At 40.9% G+C, this 24,606-nt stretch overlaps 1 protein-coding gene across 1 annotated transcript; it reads left to right on the forward strand.

The window, feature by feature from the left end:
- The first annotated feature begins 7,180 nt into the window (after positions 1 to 7,180).
- On the forward strand, positions 7,181 to 21,273 carry UMPS (uridine monophosphate synthetase). Its single transcript, XM_023215083.2, has 6 exons — positions 7,181 to 7,436; positions 12,430 to 12,583; positions 14,885 to 15,556; positions 17,334 to 17,509; positions 19,440 to 19,554; positions 20,898 to 21,273. The coding sequence occupies exons 1-6, from the start codon at positions 7,281 to 7,283 to the stop codon at positions 21,065 to 21,067; spliced, it is 1,443 nt and encodes a 480-aa protein (XP_023070851.2). The 5' UTR covers positions 7,181 to 7,280; the 3' UTR covers positions 21,068 to 21,273.
- Positions 21,274 to 24,606: the final 3,333 nt, after the last annotated feature.

Here is a 24,606-nt window from a genome sequence, read left to right on the forward strand (position 1 = left end):
GTGGGAGTGAACTTTCAGTTGAAATAGGAAAAACAAACAATGGTCAAGGTCACAAGTTTCTTGCTTGGCTTATATTCATTGCATAGGGTTTTGAGCTTTTTGTTTTGTTTTGTAAGGGTGGGATAAAGAATGAAAAGATCAGGGACAACCCATAATAACTTTTAAGAAGTATTAATATAATGATTTCCTACATCTTTACACTTGTTTCAAATTAAATAGATATATATCCACTTATAGCTGAATGTGGTAAAATTTTTAAGAAAAAAATGGTAATGTTGGAGATATCCTTCAGGTCTCTCTCAGCCATAAACAGTGTAAGGGGGAGTAGAGGAAGCAGAGGAGAAAGCTAGCTTCACTGCTTTGTGGTCCACAAAGCCTTTATAAATAGTAGTGCCTTTCAGAGGGGAGGATGGGAGATAAAGAAGTTCCTTGCATTTAGATTTACTGATATTGCAGCATTTTTTCTTTACTTTAAAATATCTTGTAAATGAAAACATCTGAATATAGGGGTGGGACCAGGAATGTCTGAGTTTCAATCTCAGCTATTCCTGATTCATCTTTTCTTACAGAAAGTCTTTGTTTTTTCTTCCCCAAATGGGAGTTGGGGGATGGGGAAGGAGGGAGGACATTAATCTTACAGGAATGTTGAGAAATAACCTTGGTTGGGACATCTATAAAACACTTTGATTTTTTTTAAAGTGCTACACACTGCCAGTGCTAAGAATTTTATTGATAGTAACTTTGAACATTCCAGGTTTTCAATTTCACGTCTTTAGATACCATTTATAAACTCATGAGATTAAATTCTATAAATTGCTTTCAGTTCGAAGTATCAGGTGCTCTCTGTCTAAATGTTATTTGGTCTTAGCCTATAATTTTGATCATTTAAGAGCTTGTCTACCGAAAAGGGTTCGGAGAGCTGATGAAGTCTTATGTCCATAAGCCGTTTTCTCCAGTATTTCTTATGGCAGATGTGAAGAGTAAAAAGACCTCGAAAGCAACTGCTACCTTCCTTCTTAAGCTTTATGCTCTGGAAAAACGGACAGAGAAGAACCCAACAACCACTTTCTACACTTGGGAGGGCAGAAGTGAGAAGAAAACATCTTCTCATATCACAATTTGTTTTTCACAGTCTCACAGGAATCTAAGAGGCAAATTAAATGCACAGGCAAATTAAATGCATAGAAATGAATTGGACTGTTCATTTTCAGAGAACAAACCTTGAATCTTTTTTTTTTTTTTTTAGGTGGTTAGGTCTTTCAGGAGTTGCTATCCCATAACCTCCATGATTAGAGCCCACGAGTCAGGCGTTACTTTTTTCTTGCCTCTGTGGAAGAGCATGGCAATTTAGATTTGTGAGAATACGAGGGAGCAAATATGATATAAACTAAATTTTGCATTAACTAAAACTTTGTCCCATGCATTTAATAGAGGAGGAAATAATTTGGTACGTAAGAGGTCTTCGTAGTAGGGCAAAGTTCAAACTCACCATATCCTTATTCAGTGTGGTCAACGAATTGTGCTGGATGAGTTTTGAGGAACGTACACCTTCTTCCTTTCTCTCCTGGGTCGCACCTCTACGGAGTCTGGGTTAGACCAAACGCAATATGTGACCTTTCAGTGAATTTATTTATGAAACTGCACCTTGATTTTTCTTCACTATTTAAAGCCTAGGGATGATTTGAGGATGAATGATTAAACCCAGGGTGGGCTTAGAGATGATAGAGCTCACACATGCTCCATCAAGAAAAGGAAAGCTACTATGTTAATGTTTATTTTCTAAAAATAGTAAGGCTCTCAGTTTCATTAATTCTAAAGGGTTAAAAAGGGCTGAAATTTGTTTATAGCACTAAATGTTTTTAGTAGGAAATTTACTCACATAAAAAATTTATGCAGAAGTAGTAGAACACAGATTATTGTAAGAACATATTTTCTATGAAAGGCACTTCTTCCTCATTTTCAATAAATATAAGGAAGTTAGAGGAGAGGGAAAGCAATCACTCAAAGACAACTTTTCATCTTTGAGGGACATTATGATAAGCCTGAAATTAATATGCACAGGCTATTGCATTTTTCTGTGAGAAATGTGCCCCTTTGCTGTGAGATTCTAAAATGTGTTCAGATTTAGTTTTTATTCAAATGATCAAGATAACGGATTAGTTAGATAACTGCTATTTCAGATAGTGGGGTTAGCTGAGAAAAGGGAGCATGGTAGAAGAAATGCAAATAACAATTCTTGGAATACCAAGCCCTGAGGCTTAGTTTAACCAAGCTAATTTCTTGGCCCAGGGATGGCCAGCATAGGAGTTCCCATCAATACCTGACTTCCATCAAGAACTGAATCCATGTTCTGGAGTATTACAGAGACTGTTACTATGACCTCAAAGACTGTGGCTACGAATCTGAAGTTAACAAAACATACATCTTCTCTTACTAACTTAAGCCATATCCGTCATCACTCTGTTTGATTTTTCTGACCCTGGTGCTTTTACTTCTGTTTCTGCCAAACTTCAGCCTACTCTATGGGGAAGGTGAGTAAAACTATTAGTTAGAACAAATATGAAGACTGTGAAAAAAACCAAACATACTCTTCAGAATGAGATCCTGTTCAGAGAACAGTAGTGATCAAAGTGCAAACTGTTGGAAAATACGGATATATGTACATCTGTACATGTATATAGTGTATAATATGTATGTATATGTTATTGCTCATATGCAGAAATCTATCCATTTGCAGACAGCCCAGGTGGGTCAATTTTTCTATTGGAAAACCATTTAGGGCCATTCAAAACCATTAGGGCTAATTTGTGGAGATGAATTCTACTCATTCTGGAATTAATTTGCTGTCTTTTGACATCCACAAAGCCAAACTAACAAAGTGTGAAACATAAAGGGGCCATTATTTAGGTTATTCTGTTTATCTGGACTTATAACTATCTTTATATTTGAACTATTAATAGTCAATTTGCAAACCGTATTGGCATCTCTTGGTTTTGAGTGACCCCTGCCCCCCCCCCCAAGTCTTTTGCAAATTTGGAGTGGGCTTCACTGGCCATTCAGACAAAGGGCCTTATTCCTAAGTGGACAGGTTTCCCCATAGGGACCATCACACATATACATATAAGTACATACTTCCATCAGGCTTGTAACAATTGGTTTAAAATCACTCCACAGTATTGATAAATAGCTCTATATTTTCAAGGTGCAGAAGAATTCCACAGCCTTAATTATTTCAGTGTCTTGCTGGTCTGCCTTAAGTGTATCTTCTGGGTTTTTGGTTGTTTTATTATTTTTAAATTTTTCTGCTGTTGTTCATTTTGTATGCACACAATGTTGTTTTGTAAAGGTAGGTTGTAAATATTTTATTTGTAAGTCAAAATCACTCATGTGTAATGTTGTAAAGTGATGACCTGCTGTCTTGTTACTGCTACAATAAATGTTATAAGTTATGGATGAAACTTCAAAATGTACATCTCACATGTTATGCATTCCTATAAATATACTATACTAAAGATACTATATGGTCGTCTCTTTTTTCCTAATTAAACCTTTGTTCAAAGAAAAGAGTAATTTTTTTTTCTTTCTCCAAATATACAAAAGACTTTGAAAAGGTAAAAATGTCACATGATTATTACAACACTTTAGGCCCAGGATTTTAGAAAGAAAGCAACAATTTTGTGCCCTAGAGTATTCTAAGGCATTTACCCAAAAATGCCAAGGAAACCTCAGGGCCAGGTGCGGTGGCTAGCACCTGTACATCCCAACACTTTGAAAGGCCGAAGTGGAAGGATCTCTTGAGCCCAGGAGTTCGACACCAGCCTGGACAAAATAAGGAGACACCCACCTCCCCTCAACCCCCGCATATTAAAAGATTGTTTTAAAAAAATTAACTGAGTGTGTTGGTGCATGCCTGTGGCCCCATCTACTTGGGAGGCTGAGGTGGAAGGATCATCTGAACCCGGGAGGTGGAAGCTACAATGAGCTGTGATTATGCTACCTCTCTCTAGCCTGGGCAACAAAGTGAGACCCTATCTCAAAAAAAAAAAAAAAAAAAAGCCTCGGGTGGTTGTTAATTTCATACTGGTATTTCAGGTGATAATGTCAGAATGTTTGGAAGGTATTTTCGTCTGGATTTCACAAGTTTATACATTCTGGTGTGGACTTCAGCAATCTGGGTTAGCCTATGCAGATATGATCAGGCTTTGAAAGTTTAAACGTGGCACCCAAGTGCAGATGAAGCTGATTCATGGTATACAGTCAATTAGCCAGAGTGTTAAAGTGTTTTGATTAGCTTACTTTGCCAAGAAAAACAAAAAGGAGTTTTAACATCTGTCTTCTATTTTCATCAAGATGCTATTGTATTTATCTGTAATGAGAAACACTTGTCAAAAGCATGGGCTCTTCACATTGGCTCCTCAGCACAATCTCCTCAGAAAATATAGATAATAAAGAATATTAGAAATGAAGTCAGAATCAGGTTTATGAATTAAAATCATAAGCCCCTTATGGGCTTTTTTTTTAGATCTAGAATTTGTATGTATTTTAGCACCTATATAGCTTATGAAGCCCATTTGTAATTAATTTTTCATTTAATCCCAACAAATTCTTATGAAGTAACTTATTTTACTTGGATTAGAGACAACTGAGTCACAGAATCTAGGTGGTTGTTCAAGGTCACTGAGACTGGAAGATAACTTTCTTTTTTTTTTTTTTTGAGACAGGGTCTCACTCTGTCACTCAGGCTGGAGTGCAGTGGCAAGATCACAGCTCACCGTAGCCTCAACCTCCCAGGCTCAAGTGATCCTCCTGCCTCAGCCTCCCCAGTAGCTGGGACCACAAGCGTGTGCCATGATGTCTGGCTAATTTGTTTTATTTTTTGAAGACACAGAGTCTTGCCATGTTGCCCAGGCTGATCTCAAACTCCTGGGCTTCCCGTCTCTGCCTCCTAAAGTGTTGGGATTGCAGACATGAGCCACTGACCTGGCCCTAGAAGATAACTTAAAATAAATGTATATGTGTGTGTTTCAGTGTGTCTGAGTCTGTGTAGTGTAGGTCAAACAATAATAAATAATTAAATAACAGTACCTCAGCCTGTATTTTTTTGAGGGGAGTGGTTGAGAGGAATCACCAACATAGTTAAGGAATATTAGCAAAAGCTCTAATACAAATGATAATCAGAACCCCACAAGCTCAGTCTAAAATAGATATCAGAGTAGAATATAGAAGGGATTCAGTGAGCTAGGTCCATGAAAATGCTCTAAACTAAACTATTGCCTGAAGTTTTACATTCATGGAAACTCTTTAGGATAAATACCTAAAACAGTAAGACTAAATATTGGTTAAACTCAAGATTCTTTACCCAGCCTAAGTAAATGAAATGGAGAACACAAAATGAATTGGTACAATCTATGTCCTCCTCTGTTTTTGTTTGTTTGTTTGTTTGTTGTTGTTGTTGAGACGGAGTCTCACTCTGTTGCCCAGGCTGGAGTGCAGTGACATGATCTTGGCTCACTGCAACCCCAGGTTTAAGCAATTCTCCTGCCTCAGCCTCCCAAGTAGCTGGGACTACAGGCACGTGCTACTATGCCTGGCTAATTTTTGTATTTTTTGGTAGAGATGGGGTTTCACCATGTTGACTGGGCTAGTCTCAACTCCCGACCTCGGGTGATCCACTTTCCTCGGCCTCCCAAAGTACTGGGACTACAGGCATGAGCCACCACACTCAGCCCCACCAACTTTTTATCAAGTGTTTTTTAGTAAACTATCTCATTGAATCTTAATAGTGGTCTTTGGAGAAAGTTAATATATTATCTTCATTCTATTTTTTAGAAAATTGAGACTCATATAGCTCAAAATGCATTGCCAAAGATCACTCAGCCAGTAAGTAGAATGGGACTAAAATCCAAATGTTTTGGTTTGAAACTTCATGTTCTTTGTAGTGCACAATGCTGCCATGCCTTATCTGTCCCTCTTTTTTAAAAAAGTATTTGTTATACTTGACACATGATAATTATACACATTTATTGGGTACATAGTGCTATTTCAATACACACAATGTACAGTGATCAAATCAGAGTAATTCATATATTCCTCACCTTAAATATTTATCATTTCTTTGTGTTGGGAACATTCAAACTCCCTCTTCTAGCTATTTGAAAATATGTAGTAAATTATTATTGATTACAGTCACCCTACAGTGCTATAGAACACTAGGACTTATCCCTCCTATCTAGCTGTAATTTGTATCCTTTAACCACCCCCTATCCTTCCCAGCCTCTAGTAATTACTATTCTACTCTCCACCTCTATGAGATGAACTTTTTTAGCATCTGCATATGAGCGAGAACATTTGGTATTTATCTTTCTGTTCCTGGCTTGTTTCACGTAACATAATGTCCTTCAGGTTCATCCACCTTGCCGCAAATGACAAAGTTTCATTCTTTATGTGAATTTAAGGGTTATTTCCCTTAAGCAAGAAGAAAGTATTGCCTTATATACATAATGGAGAAGAGATTTATTTGTAAAGATTATTTCTTAGATTATTTATCTACGGGATTTATTTGTAAAGACCAAATACGTTTGGATTTTCCGATTGTCTAGCAATATTATCCTCCTGGATAACCCTGATACCAATCAATTCACCATCTTCTAACTCTCCTCCCTCCCTCCCTAACCTTTTCTACACCTGTTACCTAAGCATTTGAGATACGCCAAAGGAAATAAAAAAGTACTCCTTCAGGAAGCACAGTACAGACAAAAGAGGTAATGAATACTGTAATGATCTAAGTGCTGTCAGGTACTAGATGCTATGAAGTTAATAAAAGAATTGAGTAAAGGTCCCTGTCTTTGAGAACTTATATTCTATTTGGAGAAACATGTGGGAAAATCGTGGCTAATAACTAGCAAATATAACATGCTAGGCCAAGGAGTAGAGATAATTAAGAGAACTAGTCGAGAAGGCATTGGTTATTAAAAAATGGACAGGATTTATGAAAACTCTCATGAAAGGCTGGACTTCATGATCCTACAGTCAATCTAGCTGTTCTGGGCTTTGAACCCCGGCGACCGCATCCAGAAGAAACCAGGAGAAGCACAAACCGACGCCAGATTCGCTACCACCTGCCCGACCCTTCAGCCCGGGGAAACCCAGAGGTGGGTGCAGCAAGCTCTGGAAGCTGCAGACGAGGGAGGCGGAAGAGGCGGGGCTTCGCGGGCTACGTCATCGGGGCGCCGGAGGCCCGCTGCGCCTGGCGGTTTGAAGCAAACAGGCAGCGCACGACCATGGCGGCAGCTGGTGCAGTTTTGGGGCCATTGGTGACGGGTCTGTACGACGTGCAGGCTTTCAAGTTTGGGGACTTCGTGCTCAAGAGCGGACTCTCCTCCCCCATCTACATCGATCTTCGGGGCATCGTGTCTCGACCGCGTCTTCTGAGTCAGGTGCTAGCCCAGGAAGGGGAAGGACAGGGCTTGGTGGCGGGAAAGAGGACCAGGAAATGGAAGAGGGTGACAGGAGTTGGGGCGTGAGTGAGAGCAAAAGAGCCGAGGAGGCAGTCCAACCCTACTCTTGGTCTGGGGAGTAAGCATAAGAAGCACAGAGGCCAGGGGTTGTTGGACTCTTTGAGAGTCGTCTGTTCTTTCACCCACAGGCTTAGACACGTGTTTTGCAAAAGTCGGGAAACCCAGTTTGGAACCCTGTCTGGCACTGAGGCACACTTGAATGAATTCTGTGTATTTAACTCTAAGAAGATTAGACTTGAGGCCGAGCGTGGTGCCTCATGACTGTAATACCAGCATTTTGGGAGGCCTAAGTGGGCGGATCAGCTGAGCCCCAGGAGTTCGAGACCAGCCTGGGCCCCAGGAGTTTGAGACTCCGTCTCTACAAAAAATTAGCTGAGTGTGGTGGCGCACGCCTGGTATGCTGAGGTGGGAGGATCACCTGAGCCTGGGAGGTGAAGGCTGCAGTGAGCTGTCCTTGTGCCACTGCACTCCAGCCTGGGCAACAGTGAGACCCTTCCTCAAAAAACAAACAAACAAACAGACCGAGAAAACGTAGGTGGGCAGATAATTCAGCAACTGGGAAAATACTTGTGAGAAAAGAAAAATAGAACAGCCTGAACCCTGTGATGTATATAAAATTTATCAGAGTCTAGAGAGACTTCAGCCATGCTCCCCCATGCAGCCCTGGGGACAATTATTTATTTATTTTTTAGAGGGGGTCTCTCTTATGTCACCATGGCTGGAGTGCAGCTCTGTGATCATAGCTCACTGCAGCCTGAAACTCCTGGGCTTAAGAGATCTTCCTGCCTCTGGTGAGCACAGAGGCTCATGCCTGTAGTTCTCTTTGGGAGGCTGAGGGGATGGATCACTTAAGGTCTGTAGTTTGAGACCAGCCTGGCCAACATGGTGAAACCCCGCCTCTACTGATAATGCAAAAATTAGCCAGGTGTGGTGGTGCGCACCTGTAATCCCAGCTACTCAGGAGGCTGAGGCAGGAGAATCAGGAGGTTGCAGTTAGCCGAGATTGAGCCACTGCACTCCAGCCTGGGCAACAGAGGGAGACTGTCTCAAAAAAAAAAAAAAAAAAAAAAAGAGAGAGAGATCCTGTTACTTCAACCTCTGAGTAACTAGAACTAAAGGCGTGTGCCATCATGCCCACCAAATTAAAAAAAATTTTTTTTGTAGAGAGGAGGTCTCGCCATACTGCCCAGGCGCATTTCGAACTCCTGGCCTCAAAAGATCCTCCCGCCTTGGTGGCCTCCCAAGTAGCTGGGACTACAAATGCCTGGTGCCACTGCTGGGCTACCTCATGTTATTTCAATGCAAATTCGTGGTGAACATAGGAACTGCCCCTTCTTTTGCTTTAAAAATCCACTTGTAACTACTGTAATCGAAGCCTATGGTCAGGGCAACTTAAGTTTATGCTTCGGGTTGCACTGCTCGAACTTGGCACACATTTGTGTTCTACTTGTATTAATTTTGCCTCAGCCTCTTCCTTTTAGGTCCACACTTGGAAGGGCTGTTTGGAAAGGGGAGTTGAATTTTGCACTGTGCGGCCAGAAGCACTAATTAAGACCAGAAGGTGGACATATTGGGAAAGCAGGTTTTTAGTCAATATAAGGAAAATTTTTATACAAATTAGAGGCTTCTAATACAGTGCTTCTAAATTTTGAGTATATATGAATTACCTGGGAATTTTGTTAAAATACAGAATCCAGTTCTGTAGCTCTGAGACTGGACCTGAGGTTGTGCATTTCTAACAAGGTTCCAGCTGAAACTGCAGACCACACTGAGTAGAGGGCCGTAAATATGTTTTCCAATAGAGTTTGCTACTAGCCACTAGTTACTATTGAGCGTTATGAATTTTTAAGTTTAAATAGTCATATATGACCAGTGGCTGTCATTTTGGACTGCTCAGATAGAGGACATTTCCATCATTGCAGAAAGTTCTATCTAGAAGACATTAAGTTTCCTCAGCCCACTTAAGGGTTTATGTTCACTAGGGACCACTTTGTGTGGTTATTGTAAAAAGTATTAAGGTAGGTTGGACTATTAAGGTTATGGTACTTTGGACTATTAACTTCTCACCATCCAGAATCTTGCTATGGTGTATCTCAGCAGTGTGGAGAATTACTAAGGATTTTCTAGGGAAAAGTTGATTTATTTTAATAAGCCAGCTGATAAATGACAGAAAAAGTTTTTTGATAACTAGATCATGGTTTGTGTGTGTGTGTGTATGTATGTATGTATGTATATGTATTTTGGTGATTAATTGGTGAGGAGTTCAAGACATGGAGAGACTTGGATATAACAAAACTCCTTTTCACATCTTATTTATGCGAATAGAATTTCTCAGTATTTACACCCCAAAAAGCAATATAATTTATGCTAAACTCTAACTTTCCTTAATAAGTGATATTTGACTATAGTACTATATATACATTAGTGTACATAAAGTAATTGGAGAGGAAAGGTAGCATTAACTCACTAAAAATGCATTTTCCAAATCTACTTTTATCCCTCTGTCAAAATTTGCAAAACATGTTTTAATTAATCATGTGCTTGTAATAATTTAATAAGAATTCTCTTCTTTAAAAAGTACAATTTCCATTTTCTTTTCCTCAAGAGAATAATTTATCTTCAGTCCTTAAGGATTCAGCTTCTTACATGGGCTTTGGTGGGGGTCATGAGGCAGCACCCACAGGTTTAAATCAGGGTCGGGTATTTGGTCCTTATGGGATTCACAAGATGGATTACTACTGACTACTTTGCTGTGAATGGCACAACTCACACAGTAATGTAGCTTCGTATACAGTTTGGGAAGAACATAAGATGCTCACTGCAGAATGTCCCTCACTGCTGCGGCCTCTACTGTGTTTTGCATGATGGGCTTCTTAATAGTCTTTTCCTTGGGCATGTATCAGACATAGTACATGCAACTACTGGTCACAGCCCTTTTTGGCACGATCATTGTTCCTTTCTTTTCTTTGTCATCTTGGAAGTAAGGACCTGAGAGAGCTACAGAATTCTTGACACCTAGAGACTTATGGTCATGGGAAATTTTTTTAAATTACCATTTTAAATTTCAGTTTACATACATATAGACAAGTATGACAGAGGGATTAGTAAAAGCTTTTCAAGTATAATCATATATTGCTTTAGAATAAAATTCTCTGGACACAGTAGAGTGAAACTTTGAGTTGGAAAAAGATGTAAAAAATTTTTAACTTTTCATAGTCAGAAATTTCATGTTGTGTTTTTTTTTTTTTAAATGGAGATGGTGGGTATCCAGTCACTGTAGCATTTGTATTCCAAGTTTATTCCTTAAGAAGAGTGATAAAACAGTTCTGAGATAATATGTTAATATTTTTAGTACTAGAAATTACATTCTTTGCAACTTAAAATAATCATAGATTGTGGGGAAAAGAAAGAGATCAGACTGTTGCTGTGTCTATATAGAAAGAAGTAGACATAAGAGACTCCATTTTGTTCTGTATTTGAGATGCTGTTAATCTGTGACCCTACCCCCAACCTTGTCCTTGCAAGAGACATGTGCTGTGGTGACTCAGGGTTTAACGGATTTTGGGCTGTGCAGGGTGTGCTTTGTTAAACAAGTGCCTGAAGGCAGTATGCTTGTGAAAAGTCATCACCATTCTCTTAATCTCAAATACCCAGGGACAGGTACACTGCCAAAGGTCGCCAGGACCTCTGCCTAGGAAAGCTAGGTATTGTCCAAGGTTTCTCCCCATGTGATAGTCTGAAATATGGCCTGGTGGGAAGGGAAAGACCTGATCATCCCCCAGCCTGACACCCGTGAAGGGTCTGTGCTGAGGAGGACTAGTAGTATAAGAGGAAAGAAGGCCTCTTGGCAGTTGAGATACAGAAAAGCATGTCTCCTACTGGTCTCTGGGCAATGGAACATTTACTGAGAAAGGAGAAAACAGCCTTAGGGCTGAAGGTGCTCTTTATGCACTAAAAAGGTTTATGGAGATATTTGCTTATGCTTATCAAGGCACAGCACTTTTCCTTAAACTTATTCATGTCACAGAGATCTTTATTCACATGTCTTACTGCTGACCTTCTCCCTATGATGATCCTATTATCCTGCCACTTCCCTTTTTCTAAGATGGTAAAGATAATGATCAATAAATACTGAGGGAACTCAGAGACGGGTGCGTGGGTCCTCTGTATGCTGAGCGCCGGTCCCCTGGTCCCACTTTGTCTTTCTCTATACTTTGTCTCTGTCTCATTTCTTTTCTCAAGTCTCTCGTTCCACCTAACAAGAAACACCCACAGGTGTGAAGGGGCAGGCCACCCCTTCAATAGATTTTGGTTTTTTTACTCTTTAGAAGTACTGGACTAAACCTATGATCTAGTTCACAAAGCAACTCAGTGATTGCTTGCTTTTCTTTTTTAAAAATGAGGTGGTCTTGGGTGGGAATGTGTATTCTCACATTAAAATGTGATAATTTATGTGGAAAAGGAGATTATAAAATAGCAATTCACACAATAGTCTGTATTTATGAAACTTCCTAACTGAAGGCTTCTTTCAGGAAATATAACTAAAAGATGATAGGTTTAGATACTCAGCGTAATGGATTACTGAGGGAAACCATGGAGTCAGGGGACCATCCTTAGTCTTTGGGGTCAACATCATGAGCTTCCCCAACACATCTCAGGTTGCCTTCAGAACAGATTCTGAGTCTGGCTGAATAGATTCATTCTTGTGTTTTTAGATTTATGTTTGTGTACGGGGTTTATGGAGAGAGTAATAAAAAGGCATTTTTTTTTTCTCCAATGAAGTTTGAGACTTACCCCCACTAGTTTATTACTGTCTTTACTGTTATGTTGTTACATAATACATACATAATAGTTGTTACACTATTTAAAATAGTTACAATAAAACATTGTTTATGTGTTCATTTTCTTACAGGTTGCGGATGTTTTATTCCAAACTGCCCAAAATGCAGGAATCAGTTTTGACACCGTGTGTGGAGTGCCTTATACAGCTTTGCCATTGGCTACAGTTATCTGTTCAACCAATCAAATTCCAATGCTTATTAGAAGGAAAGAAACAAAGGATTATGGTAAAATAAAAGTAACATAAAGCATTAAGTTAATTAATCTGTAACATCATACTGTTAGAATTTTTCAGCTTCTGTGCACTAATGTTTTACCAGGGTCATCTTGAGTCCCTTAAGTTGTTACTGCTTGTGGAATTTGTAATTGTTACTATAAGTCACCTTCCTTTTTTTAGACTGGGGTGAAATGCTTTGCATTGATTAGGAAATGAAAAGTGCTTTTTTTGGTACTGTATCTATGAAACCCCAACATTTTTTTTTTTTTTACCAGCCCTTCCCTCATCAGCAAAATGTTGTAACAGCACATACTTTCCCAGTATGTTTGTATTTAAACTTCATGAAAAGTAATCCATGGATAAAAGTACTCTCATAAAGTAGCGTAAAAACCTCAGAGAGATATTCGTGTGGGTTCATGGCAATAGATTATCAGGTGACTTGCTTTAAAACCTGAAAATTTGTCCAGGCACCGTGGCTCACGTCTGTAATCCCAGCACTTTTGGAGGCCAAGGTGGGCGGATCACCTTGAGGTCAGGAGTTCGAGACCAGCCTGACCAACATGGTTAAACTCCGTCTCTACTAAAAATACAAAAATTAGCTGGGTGTGGTGGTGTGCACCTGTAGTCCTAGCTACTGGGAAGGCTGATTCAGGAGACGTGCTTGAACCCAGGAGGTGGAGGTTGCAGTGAGCTGAGATTGTGCCACTGCACTCCAGCCTGGGCGACAAAGTGAGACCCTATTTCAAACAAAAAAACCCCGAAAATTGGCCAGGCACAGTGGCTAGTTGTAATCCTAGCACTTTGGGAGGCCAAGGCGAGAGGATAGCTTGAGCCCAGGAGTTCGAGACCAGCTTTGGCAACATAGTGAGACTTTGTCTCTACAAAAATAGAAAAAGAATACACAATTAGCTGAGTGTCGCAGTTACATGGGAGGCTGAGGCAGGAGGATGGCTTGAGCCCAAGAGCTGAAGGTTGCAGTGAGCTATGATTGTGCCACTGCACTGCACCCTGAGTGACAGAGCAAGGCTATCAAAAAATAAATAAAACCTGAAAAGCAATCTTAATGATAGTAAGGAATTAATGGGCTTTTTTGTTTATGTTGATGTATTAGTGTTTTGTTACTTTTTTTTAAACAAATCCTTCTGCAGATGCATTCTAAAAATTTTTATGATAAACAGTTGAGTTTTTGCTGCGTAAGGGCAGTGTTAGTTTTTCTGTTTTTTGTTTTTTGTTTGAGACAACGTCTCACTCTGTTGCCCAGGCATGTCTTGAACTCCTGGTCTCAAGCCGTCCTCCTGCCTCATCCTCGCAAAGTACTGGGATTACAGGTGTGAGCCACTGCACCCAGCTGAGATTTTCTGAGCTAAAAAAAAAAAATCTATATGAATCCCTACCCATGAGAAAACTCTTATTTCTGTTTTCTTATTTTATGTTTTAAAAAATGTTTCTGGAATGAAATTATGCATTTTTAAATATGTTATAAATACTTGCAGTCTTGTGTTCTAGCTTAAGCTGATTCAGTTAAACTTGCCAATTGTTCAAGAGGCAGAAAGGATTTGATGAGTCTATGAAGTCTACAGCCCAAGTTATTTACAATTTGTACATTATCTGAAAATAGTCTGTAGTGGAAGTTAGGGTAGAGAAGTATATATTTAATCACGTTGCATTATATAATTTTTAGATTGTAGTATTGGGTCTAAATGATTGCTGAATATTTTTCCTTCTGAATTTGTATCTTCAAAAAGCCAATTATTTGGCTGATCTTGAATAGTGAACTTATAATACTTTGATGGAAAAAGGAATTATTTCATTGATGATATTGGATTTTTCTGTTTCATAACTTTCCTTGATCTCGGTGATCCTGCTGTAAGAAACTCTGTATTTAGGCTGGACGTGGTAGCTCACACTTATAATCCTAGCACTTTGGGAGGCTGAGGCGGGAGGATCGCTTGAGCTCAGGAGTTTAAGACCAGCCTGGGCAACATAGTGAGACTTCATCTCTGTGATAAAACAAAATTTTTTAAATAAAAAAAAAAACCTCTATTTGAAAATTTGATCATAAAACACATTAAGCCGTGTTTATAATGTAAAATAATTTACTTGATTTACTATAAATATGCTGTATGTGTAACTGGCAAGTTTGGTATACAGAATTGGCTTTATACATAAATATACTGTATGTGCAACTAGCAAGTTTGGTATACAGAGTTGGAATACACATGTATGTGTAACTGGCAAGTTGTGTGTATATATATACACACATATACCTACATATTTAAATTTGGAATCAGCGAAATTTTTTCTTTTCTAGGAACTAAGCGTCTTGTAGAAGGAACTATTAATCCAGGAGAAACCTGTTTAATCATTGAAGATGTTGTCACCAGTGGATCTAGTGTTTTGGAAACTGTTGAGGTTCTTCAGAAGGAGGGCCTGAAGGTCACTGATGCCATAGTGCTGTTGGACAGAGAGCAGGGAGGCAAGGACAAGTTGCAGGCGCACGGGATTCGCCTCCACTCAGTGTGTACGTTGTCCAAAATGCTGGAGATTCTCGAACAGCAGAAAAAAATTGATGCTGAGATGGTTGGGAGAGTGAAGAGATTTATTCAGGAGAATGTCTTTGTGGCAGCGAATCATAATGGGTCTCCCCTTTCTATAAAGGAAGCATCCAGAGAACTCAGCTTCGGTGCACGTGCAGAGCTGCCCAGGATCCACCCAGTTGCATCGAAGCTTCTCAGGCTTATGCAAAAGAAGGAGACCAATCTGTGTCTATCTGCTGATGTTTCAGAGGCCAGAGAGTTGTTGCAGCTAGCAGATGCTTTAGGACCCAGTATCTGTATGCTCAAGACTCATGTAGATATTTTGAATGATTTTACTCTGGATGTGATGAAGGAGTTGATAACTCTGGCAAAATGCCATGAGTTCTTGATATTTGAAGACCGGAAGTTTGCAGATATAGGAAACACAGTGAAAAAGCAGTATGAAGGTAAGTGTGTTATTCAGGAATCTGCAAGAATCAGAAATCCAGCTTAAACTGAAGAAAAAAAGGAAATGCTCATGTCATTGAAAGTCCATTCATAGAGCAGGCTGTCAAGCGTGGTTGGATCCAGGAGCTCAAGTGATGTCTTCATGACTTGCTTTCTCTCCATCTCTCAGCTCTGCTTCTCTGTTGACTTCTTTCTCAGGTAGGCATACTCTACATGCTCACCGTAAACCAGTCACTCTAGCTGGGGATATAGAATACCTTCATTAACTAGCCTGGACAATCTGCTCTGCAACTGTAAGGTTGTTAACCCTGACCTTCTTGAAATAAGAACCAAGCAGGGATAATTTCCTTAAATAAAATGGGTGTGCTAGTACGAGAAGAAGGGTATGTGTCTGGTCTAGCAAATTTGACAGATGTCCTTAGCAGAATATGATGTTTTGAATGAAAATTCCACATAAAGGAAACAATGAGAAAGAAATATAAAATGGTAAGATTTATTTGTAGCATAACAAGTTCTATTGATAAACATTATTTAAAGATTTTTATTTTATCAAATAGGGACTCAAAGTAGTGCATGTGTTGGTTGAGATAAATGCTTAGTTCTACTGCCTATTCTATGCAAATTTCTGTCTATGTTTTTACAACTGTGTGATCAGACTGTATATTTAATGCATTTTTCACTTAACCTTGTAACAGATATTTGGTCGTGTTATGTAACATTTTTTGTAGGTATCTTTGAGGTAACTTTTCTTTAATGTATGCATGTTCGTAAGCTATTTGTTTAAAACAGATTTGTCTTTAAGTGACTTCTTCATGTGTTTAAGATGTCCTGCCCTCATCACATTGTCCAGCTTACTTTAGCTGATTGACTGATGTAAGAGTTTTATACAAACTTTCTTCAGCTCTGCATAGAGTTTTTTCAAAAATCAGGCTTCTTACTGTCCGCTTTTAAAAGGAATATAGTTGCCCATTGAAATTAGGTAGCTAAGGAGATCTAAGGAACATGTAGAAATATTGAATGATAGTAAAGCTGCTGAGACACCCCTGCAGTGTGAAAACTTGTCATCTTCAAGAAGAATTTTATTTTTATGATTGTTATTTTTTTAGACAGGATCTTGCTCTCTCGCCCAGGCTGGAGTGCAGTGGTGCAATCTTGGCTCACTGCAACCTCCACCTCCTGGGCTCAAGTGATCCTCCCACCTCAGCCTCCCAAGTAGCTGGGACTACAGGCACACGCCACCACACCTGGCTAATTTTTTGTGTTTTTGGTAGAGATGGAGTTTTGCCATGTTGCCCAGGCTGGTCTTGAACTCCTAAACTCAAGCAGTCTGCCCACCTCAGCCTCCCAAAGTACTGGGATTACAAGCATGAGCCACCATGCCCAGCTTCAAGAGGAATTTTTAAATGTTGTTATCCTTGATATCAATAAATGTTTGTCTTCACTAGAGTCCCTTTCTGATAGCATGAGTTTTATTTGTGGTCATGAGCTTCAGCCTGCAAGGAAAAACAGTCCTGTTAGTGTTCCTGATAAGCCAAGCGCAGACCTTGGAAGTTTTTTTCTCATTGTGATCTCTTACCCAGCTACTTACCTAAATAACAGATACAGTTTTCACAGATGGAACCATGGGTCTGCTGATAATCACTAAAGTTCCTGAAGAGTTTGATTCTCTCATTAACATGTTACTGGGAGATTATTTCATATTGCAGTTGGTTGGACAAGAGGTTAGAGGTTTTTGTTTGAAAATCGGCAAATATCTTTTTTTCCCCTTCTTCTTAGGAGGTATCTTTAAAATAGCTTCCTGGGCAGATCTGGTAAATGCTCACGTGGTGCCAGGCTCAGGAGTTGTGAAAGGCCTGCAAGAAGTGGGCCTGCCTTTGCATCGGGGGTGCCTCCTTATTGCGGAAATGAGCTCCACCGGCTCCCTGGCCACTGGGAACTACACTAGAGCAGCGGTAAGTTTTGGGGGGACTGGGTGAGGGGGGCAGGGGCTGCTATGCTGCATGCTATAGGGCAAGAAGATATCTCCTAATCTGGCATCTCTGGAACCTCTGCCAAAAAAATCCAGCTCTTGTTAGTGTGACAGTATATTAATAGTAGTTGGATAGAATTCCTTGATAGTTAATAGCATTTTATATCATGTAGTGGACACTTCAGGAATTTGAATTATACTCCAGGAGAAACTTTGAGACCCAGATAGTTAGTCAAACACACACTTACTAAATCTCCCAAGACTTTCAGACCATTGTCTTTTCCATCTTACCATGAACGGAGAGAAGACGAGAAGAGCTTCCCAGACACACAGTTTCTCAGAATCTCCCGAGTCCTACAGAGATGCACATCGCCGCGACAGCAGCCCACATGCAGCGGCTTTCTCTTATTCTTGGCAGATATTTTAGAATATTATATTACTTTTAAAAAATTGCCATCGGGGGTTGGGCACAGTTGCTCACACCTATAATCCTAGCACTTTGGGAGGCCAAGGCGGGAGGATGGCTTGAGGCCAGGAGTTTGAGACCAACTGGATGTCATAGTGAGATTTCCTCTCTACAAACAGATGAAAAAGAAAATTAACCAGGCATGGTGGTACATGCCTATAGTCCCAGCTACGTGGGAGGCTGAGGTGGGAGGATCACTTGAGCTTAAAGATCAAGGCTGCAGGGAGCCATGATCATGCCACTGCACCTCAGCCTGGGCAAGAGTAAGAGCTTATCAAAAAAAATTTTAAAAAGCCCCAAGAAAATCCCCATGATTTTTTTCCCCCATGTGAAGATTCTAGAAGTAAAGGATTTCTATTTTTTCATGTTATTTCAAAGCCTATCTGGAGACTTAACTCATATGGCCCTACAGTCACATTGTAACCCTATCCCTGAATTGACTATAAATGTCTGATTTCCCAAGTCTCATAAGCACGGTCAGTTTTAATATTTGGCATTCTGGGAGTCTGGGTCTGGCTCAAGGACAAGACATCACTTGTTTGTTGGCAGTAGTAGTTGGTGGCAAGAATGTATCAGTGTGTCTCAGGTCTCGAAGTACTGAAGCTAGAGTGCAGTGGTGGTACCCAGTCAGGTCTCCGGGAAGTATCAAATAAGAAGGGAAGTACAGAGTCACGTCTCCGGAGGGGAAAGTACCAAATCAGAAAGCCAGGCAGACCTTCTAAAGATACTTTTATGAATGTGAGATACTAGTGTAGAAACTGGGGAGACCAGTTGATGTTATAGAAGAGGGAAAGTGGTAGAGGTAAGATTTCTTTAGCTCTTGAAAGCATAGCTGTTCTTTACATGACAGCTGCCTTTGGATATGGAGTACCCCATCTGTAGATAGTCAGTAAGCCTTGAATGTGGTTGCATACCATTATAATATGTTCTAGAGTACTCACCTCAAATACTTTTTGGAACTAGGTGGGTCACCAAGCATTATTAGAAATAAGAAATTATGCAGCATCTTGATTTTAGATGCACATAGTATAGGATTTCTGTTTTAAGTATGGTTTATTGCAGGAAGGGAAGGGAAAGGGTCATCTCAGAGTCTTAATGAATCAAGTGTGTTTTATTATGGTTTCTATTTAAGATGACCTGTTTCAGATATAGTAACTTTATATATATGGAATGAGAAAAGGCATCTATAATACAGCAAAGTTTCTAACTAGATAATAGAGCATAAGCTGGGCATGTTGACTCACACCTGTAACCCCAGCACTTTGTTAGGCCAAGTCGGAGGATCCCTTGTGCCCAGGAGTTCAAGACCAGCCAGGGCAATATAGTGAGACCCCATGTCTTTTTTTTTTTTTTTTTTTTTAAGTTTTAAAAAAATAGAGCATATTTTTACTTTTATTCTGTGTGATTAACTGTTTTCTTGTAATATGTTCTATTACATTCCATTTAGGTTAGAATGGCTGAGGAGCACTCTGAATTTGTTGTTGGTTTTATTTCTGGGTCCCGAGTAAGCATGAAACCAGAATTTCTTCACTTGACTCCAGGAGTTCAGTTGGAAGCAGGAGGTAAATCTGGTCACTGGTCATGGCTCTTCCAAAAATGCTTCTTTACCCATGGCAGGCAAAATAAAAGTTTGCATGTTATTATACACTTGCTTAAGAGAAGCCTTCTTAGTCTAGAACAATAATGAATGAGGCCTTTGGAAACTATGTATCTTTGGACAAGTCAGTTTACTTCTTTTAGTCTCATTGTCTGTAAAATGAGGATGATAACAGTATTGACCTCATAAGGTAATCAAGAGGCTTTAATGAGGTAACATGTAGAATATTTAACACAATGTCTTGGCACAGAGTAAACACTCTGTACTTGTAAGCCCTTACTCGTAAGCCCTCGTAATTCTTTCACTAGATACTATAGTTAGGGTCAAGGCTTTTAAGAATACTTAAAGTGTCTTGGATTTGGAAGATAATAAGCTATTTAACAGAATGCTTCTGGAACAGCAGAATTTAATAAAACAAAAAAGCAAAATCTAAGGATTAGGGTTTATGGATAGTCTGTGTGACCACTTGATGGGGTTGTGATAGAAAGGTTGTTGTATATTGTAGTGGTCAGGTTAGACTTGCTCAACAGTGCCTTGTGGTGATGCTGAGATGTATGCTAAAATTTTCTTCAATTGTGAGGCCAATCTTTATTGTATTTTTTTGATATTGAACCTTTCTGGGTAATATATGATGAGTTTTACTTCTTTTTTATATATATATTGTTAAGCTTACAGATGATCTAAAATTTGACATTGAGAAAGTGTATATTTAGGGCAACTTGAATCTATGCTTCTGGAAAAAAATTACATGAAAAAAATAATGATAAAATAAATAAGGCTAGGTGCGGTAGCTCACGCTCATAATCCCAGCACTTTTGAGGTTGATGTGGGCAGATCACCTGAGGTCAGGAGTTCAAGACCAGCTTGGCCAACATAGCGAAACCCTGTCTCTACTCAAAATACAAAAATTAGCCAGGCATGGTGGTGCACACTTATAATCCCAGCTACTTGGGAGACTGAGGCAGGAGAATCGCTTGAATCCAGGAGGCGAGGTGGCAGTGAGCCAAGATTGTGCCATTGCACTCTAGCCTGGGTGACAGAGCAAGACTCTGTCTCAAAATAAATAAATAAATAAAAATAAACTTTACTATTGAAAAGAGTTGGTGAGCATCTTTCTCCATTTGATGTCTCTGGCCTATCCAGTGAGTCTCTTCAGCTCCTGTTTTTACTCAGTTGCTATACAAAAGGGGAACGAAAGTAGGGGCACGTTTTTATTTAAAGCTGGTTAGATACTTTTTCTGAGAAGTCATGTGACAGGTTTTCTGATTTTTGTATTATGTGAAACTATAGTTTTTGTGTTTCTTGCAGGAGATAATCTTGGCCAACAGTACAATAGCCCACAAGAAGTTATTGGCAAACGAGGTTCCGATATCATCATTGTAGGCCGCGGCATAATCTCAGCAGCTGATCATCTGGAAGCAGCGGAGATGTACAGAAAAGCTGCTTGGGAAGCGTATTTGAGTAGACTTGGTGTTTGAGTGCTTCAGATACATTTTTGTGAAGACATTGAAAATGTGACAGTCCCCCTGAAAGTCACTAGCTGGAAATAATCCAATTATTCCTGCTTAGATTCTTCCACAGGGCCTGTGTAAGAGTAGGTTCTGGAGTTATCATGGACTTTAGGAAATACTGAGTAATTTGTAATCACTGCATTGATACTATAATAAGTTCATTCTCAAGCTTGCTTTTTTTGAGACTGGTGTTTGTTAGACAGCCACAGTCCTGTCTGGGTTAGGATCTTCCACGTTTGAGGATCCTTCCTATATCTGCAGGGGACTAGACTGCGTTGTTATTCTTTTATTTAATTTTTTTTTTTTTTTTTGAGACGGGATCTCACTCCATTTCCCAGGATGGAGTGCAGTGGTGAGATCACGGCTCATTGCAGCCTTGACCTCCCAGGTGATCCTCCCCGCTCAGCTTCCAGAGTGGCCGGTACTATAGGCATGCACCACCACGTCCAGCTAAACTTCTTTATTATTTGTAGAGATGAGGTCTTGCTATGTTACCCAGGCTGGTGTCAACTCCTGGGCTCAAGCGATCCTCCTGCCTCAGTCTCAAAATGCTAGGATTATAGGTGTGAGCCACTGTGCCCAGCCTATTTGCAGTAAGACAAAAATTCTAGAGCACCGATAGGCTAAAGTCAGCACAGCTTTTCTTGTGTTCTGTATTCTCTAATGTGTTGCCCAAATAATATCTAATTGTTAGCCATTCTCCGTCTCCGGCCTAAAAGTGACAGTCCAGGTATCCACATGGGCTGGTTCCCAGAACTGCCATTGCTCACTCTCCAAAGAGGGAAGGTGGGGAAGGGGAAGGTGACTGCAGCTCAGCTCCTGAGCTAGTATCTGGCTGTTATTTCAACAACTGGAGTTGGAGTTTGGGCTCATTTTTTCCCCTAGCCAGCAATTATTGACCAGTGGTAACACAAGTGACCGCTTCCTATGACTGACTTCACAATTAGGAGGTCTAAGATTCCATTTGGGGATTTGTTTAAGGATCCCACATAATTGTCCCAACTGTCATTAGTAGAGGGGAGGTCAGCCTTCATTAATAAAGAGAAAACCCACATTCAAGGTGGTGTTTGAGCAGGGGCAGGGTGAGGGCTGTCCCGGTGCTGACTGCGCCAGCACACTCACATTCCTTCTCATTTGGGGCCCACCTGCAGGAAGTGACACAGGATCAGCCATTTCCCCACCCTTGTCAGCTGATGGCCCACTCTTCTCTAATGACTCAGAGGAATGCCTAGTACTTTTTTTTTTTTTTTTTTTGAGACAGTCTCACTCTGTCGCCCAGGCTGGAGTTCAGTGGCATGTTCTCGGCTCACTGCAACTTCCACCTGTCTGGTTCAAGCATTTCTCCTGCCTCAGCCTTCCGAGTAGCTGGGACTACAAGCCTAGGATTTTTAACCCAGGTTTTTATTATGTTCCCTCCTGAAGTTTTTACTTCAAGAGCTTCTGCTCTAAAGTCCAATTTGAGCTTCATGTCCCCAGTGCTGCATTTCCCGGGAAATTTGGTCTGTGGGAGAGAGACCAGCTATCAAGGAAGAAGTGACCAGAAGGAACAGGAAGGGAGCTGGCCCTCAGGGCTACTCTGGGGAAGCCAAAAGTCATGAAGGGGAGAAGAACTTTCTGAGAAAAAATTGCAGAAATCTCTTAGGTGTCTTCAGTGTTGAGAGGCCTTTGGAGTGATGTGCTGAGGTCTCAGTGCCCACCTCCCTGGCTGTCACTTCCATGTGTCAATGGTTCTCCCACTTTAGCAGGTATCAGAGTCACCTGGAGTCTTGTCAAAACAGGTGCCCAGCCCCACCCCCAGCGTTTCTGACTCTGGGTACCTCTGGGATGGGTCTTGAGAATTTGCATTTCCAAAAAGGTCCCAGGTGATACTGCGGTTGCCTGCGCAGGGACTGGACTTTGAGAACCTCTGCACTGGTTATTCACATACCTGCCTCTGCAGTGAGACAGCCTTGAGGTCTGCCTCCTCCTGCTGAGAGTCACACGCTCCTGTCCTTCCTTTAGAAATGTGAGCTCCTGCCATCTCCAGGACGCAGGCACTGTTCCTGTTGAGGAACCCTATTTTTAGGATCCCTGCTAAGATGACTTGAGGGGAAATGAGAGGAGGCTCGAATAATCACCCAGCCAGTGCCACTTATTGAAAGTGTAGGTCCTTGTGCCCCACACCATCAGAGATTCTGCTTTAGCAGATTTGTGGTTTGCCCAGCGGCCTGGGCGTGTGCATTTCTAGTGGGTGCCTCAAGTGATCTGGCGGTTTCTTAAGAGTCAGCCCAGTACTGCAGGCCTCTTACCTAAGCAGAAGCGCAATCTGGCATGAAAACTTTAGAAGACAAGTTGATTCAGGCAGCGAAGAACTTGGGCTATACAAGTCCTGTTCTTCAGCAATGAAGTATTTTGGAGGCATTAGATAATTTAACCCTTTCTTAGTCAAGGACTATTTACTGAACACGATCTCTGGGCATTGTAACTCCTGGTCTTAGTGGGAAATTATAGGGACCCCATGTCTCCATGGGGTGCGCAGAATATCTGTGAGACTGATGGAGTGGAGAACGCCACCCCCAGCCTCTCCAGCTACTCTAGGCATTCTGCAGAACATCAGCCCATAGATTGCGTGTGTGTGTGTGTGTGTGTGCGCGCGGGCGCACACGCCCACGCTGGAGGAACCTAAGAAACTATTTGGTACACCTTCTCACATTTTAGAACTCCAAAAGTGTAGCTCCAGAATCGTAAAGGGATCTGCTCAGTCTCACAGCCAGCCTGTGGATCTCAGTCCCAACACTCACCCTTGTGCTACTGAGTCAGCTCTAGGAAAATCTGCCAAAAGTATGCCCAGGGCCAGTTGTTTTGTTTTGTTTTTTGTTTTGTTTTGTTTTGTTTGTGACAGGGTCTTCACTCTGTTGCCCAGGCTGGAGTACATCACAGCTTACTGCAGCCTTGACCTGGGCTCAAGCGATCCTCTTGAGAGTCTCTCGAGTGGCTGGAACTACAGGCGTGCACCACCACGGCTGGCTAAGTTTTTAAAATTTTTTTTAGAGACGGTGGAGGGGTTCTCACTGTGACTCAGTGTGTGCCCGACAGCAGAGCCCACAGCCACACCAGTTACAGTGGTTGCCATCTGGGTCATGAGACCTGGCTGCCAGGGGTGCAGCCACAGGAGAGCCAACTGCAGAGGGTGCTGGCGCCTGAGATAGCTGCTAATGCTACTGTGGGTGCACTTCTCATCCAAAGTGCCTGGTGGGTGGGAGTCACTCAGTACCAGTTCTGAGCCTGAGCCCAAACTCTCGTGTTTCTGCTAACCCCTCTCTGGCTTCTGCCACCAATGAGAAGAATATGCCCTGGTTAGCCCATGACCTCCAAAGAGCAAGAGAAAGTAGAGCAGAGCCTACTCCAGCCTCCCGCTGTCCAATGTACGAAGGTCCCACTGATCTGTAAGCCTGGGAGTGTGATAAGTGTTTAGTAGTGCATGCCATGGAGTTCCAGAGTGGTTTATTACACAGCAATATCTAGCT

This window comes from Piliocolobus tephrosceles, chromosome 2, assembly GCF_002776525.5.
Source record: "Piliocolobus tephrosceles isolate RC106 chromosome 2, ASM277652v3, whole genome shotgun sequence".
Classification (NCBI taxonomy): Eukaryota; Metazoa; Chordata; class Mammalia; order Primates; family Cercopithecidae; genus Piliocolobus; species Piliocolobus tephrosceles.

Bases quoted from the DNA above. Each gene is read 5' to 3' on its own strand.
- UMPS (XM_023215083.2), top strand. From the start codon at position 7,281: ATGGCGGCAGCTGGTGCAGTTTTGGGGCCATTGGTGACGGGTCTGTAC. The intron at 15,557-17,333 runs GTAAGTGTGTTA...CCTTCTTCTTAG, and splicing joins AGTGAAAAAGCAGTATGAAG to GAGGTATCTTTAAAATAGCT. The intron at 17,510-19,439 runs GTAAGTTTTGGG...CATTCCATTTAG, and splicing joins GGAACTACACTAGAGCAGCG to GTTAGAATGGCTGAGGAGCA.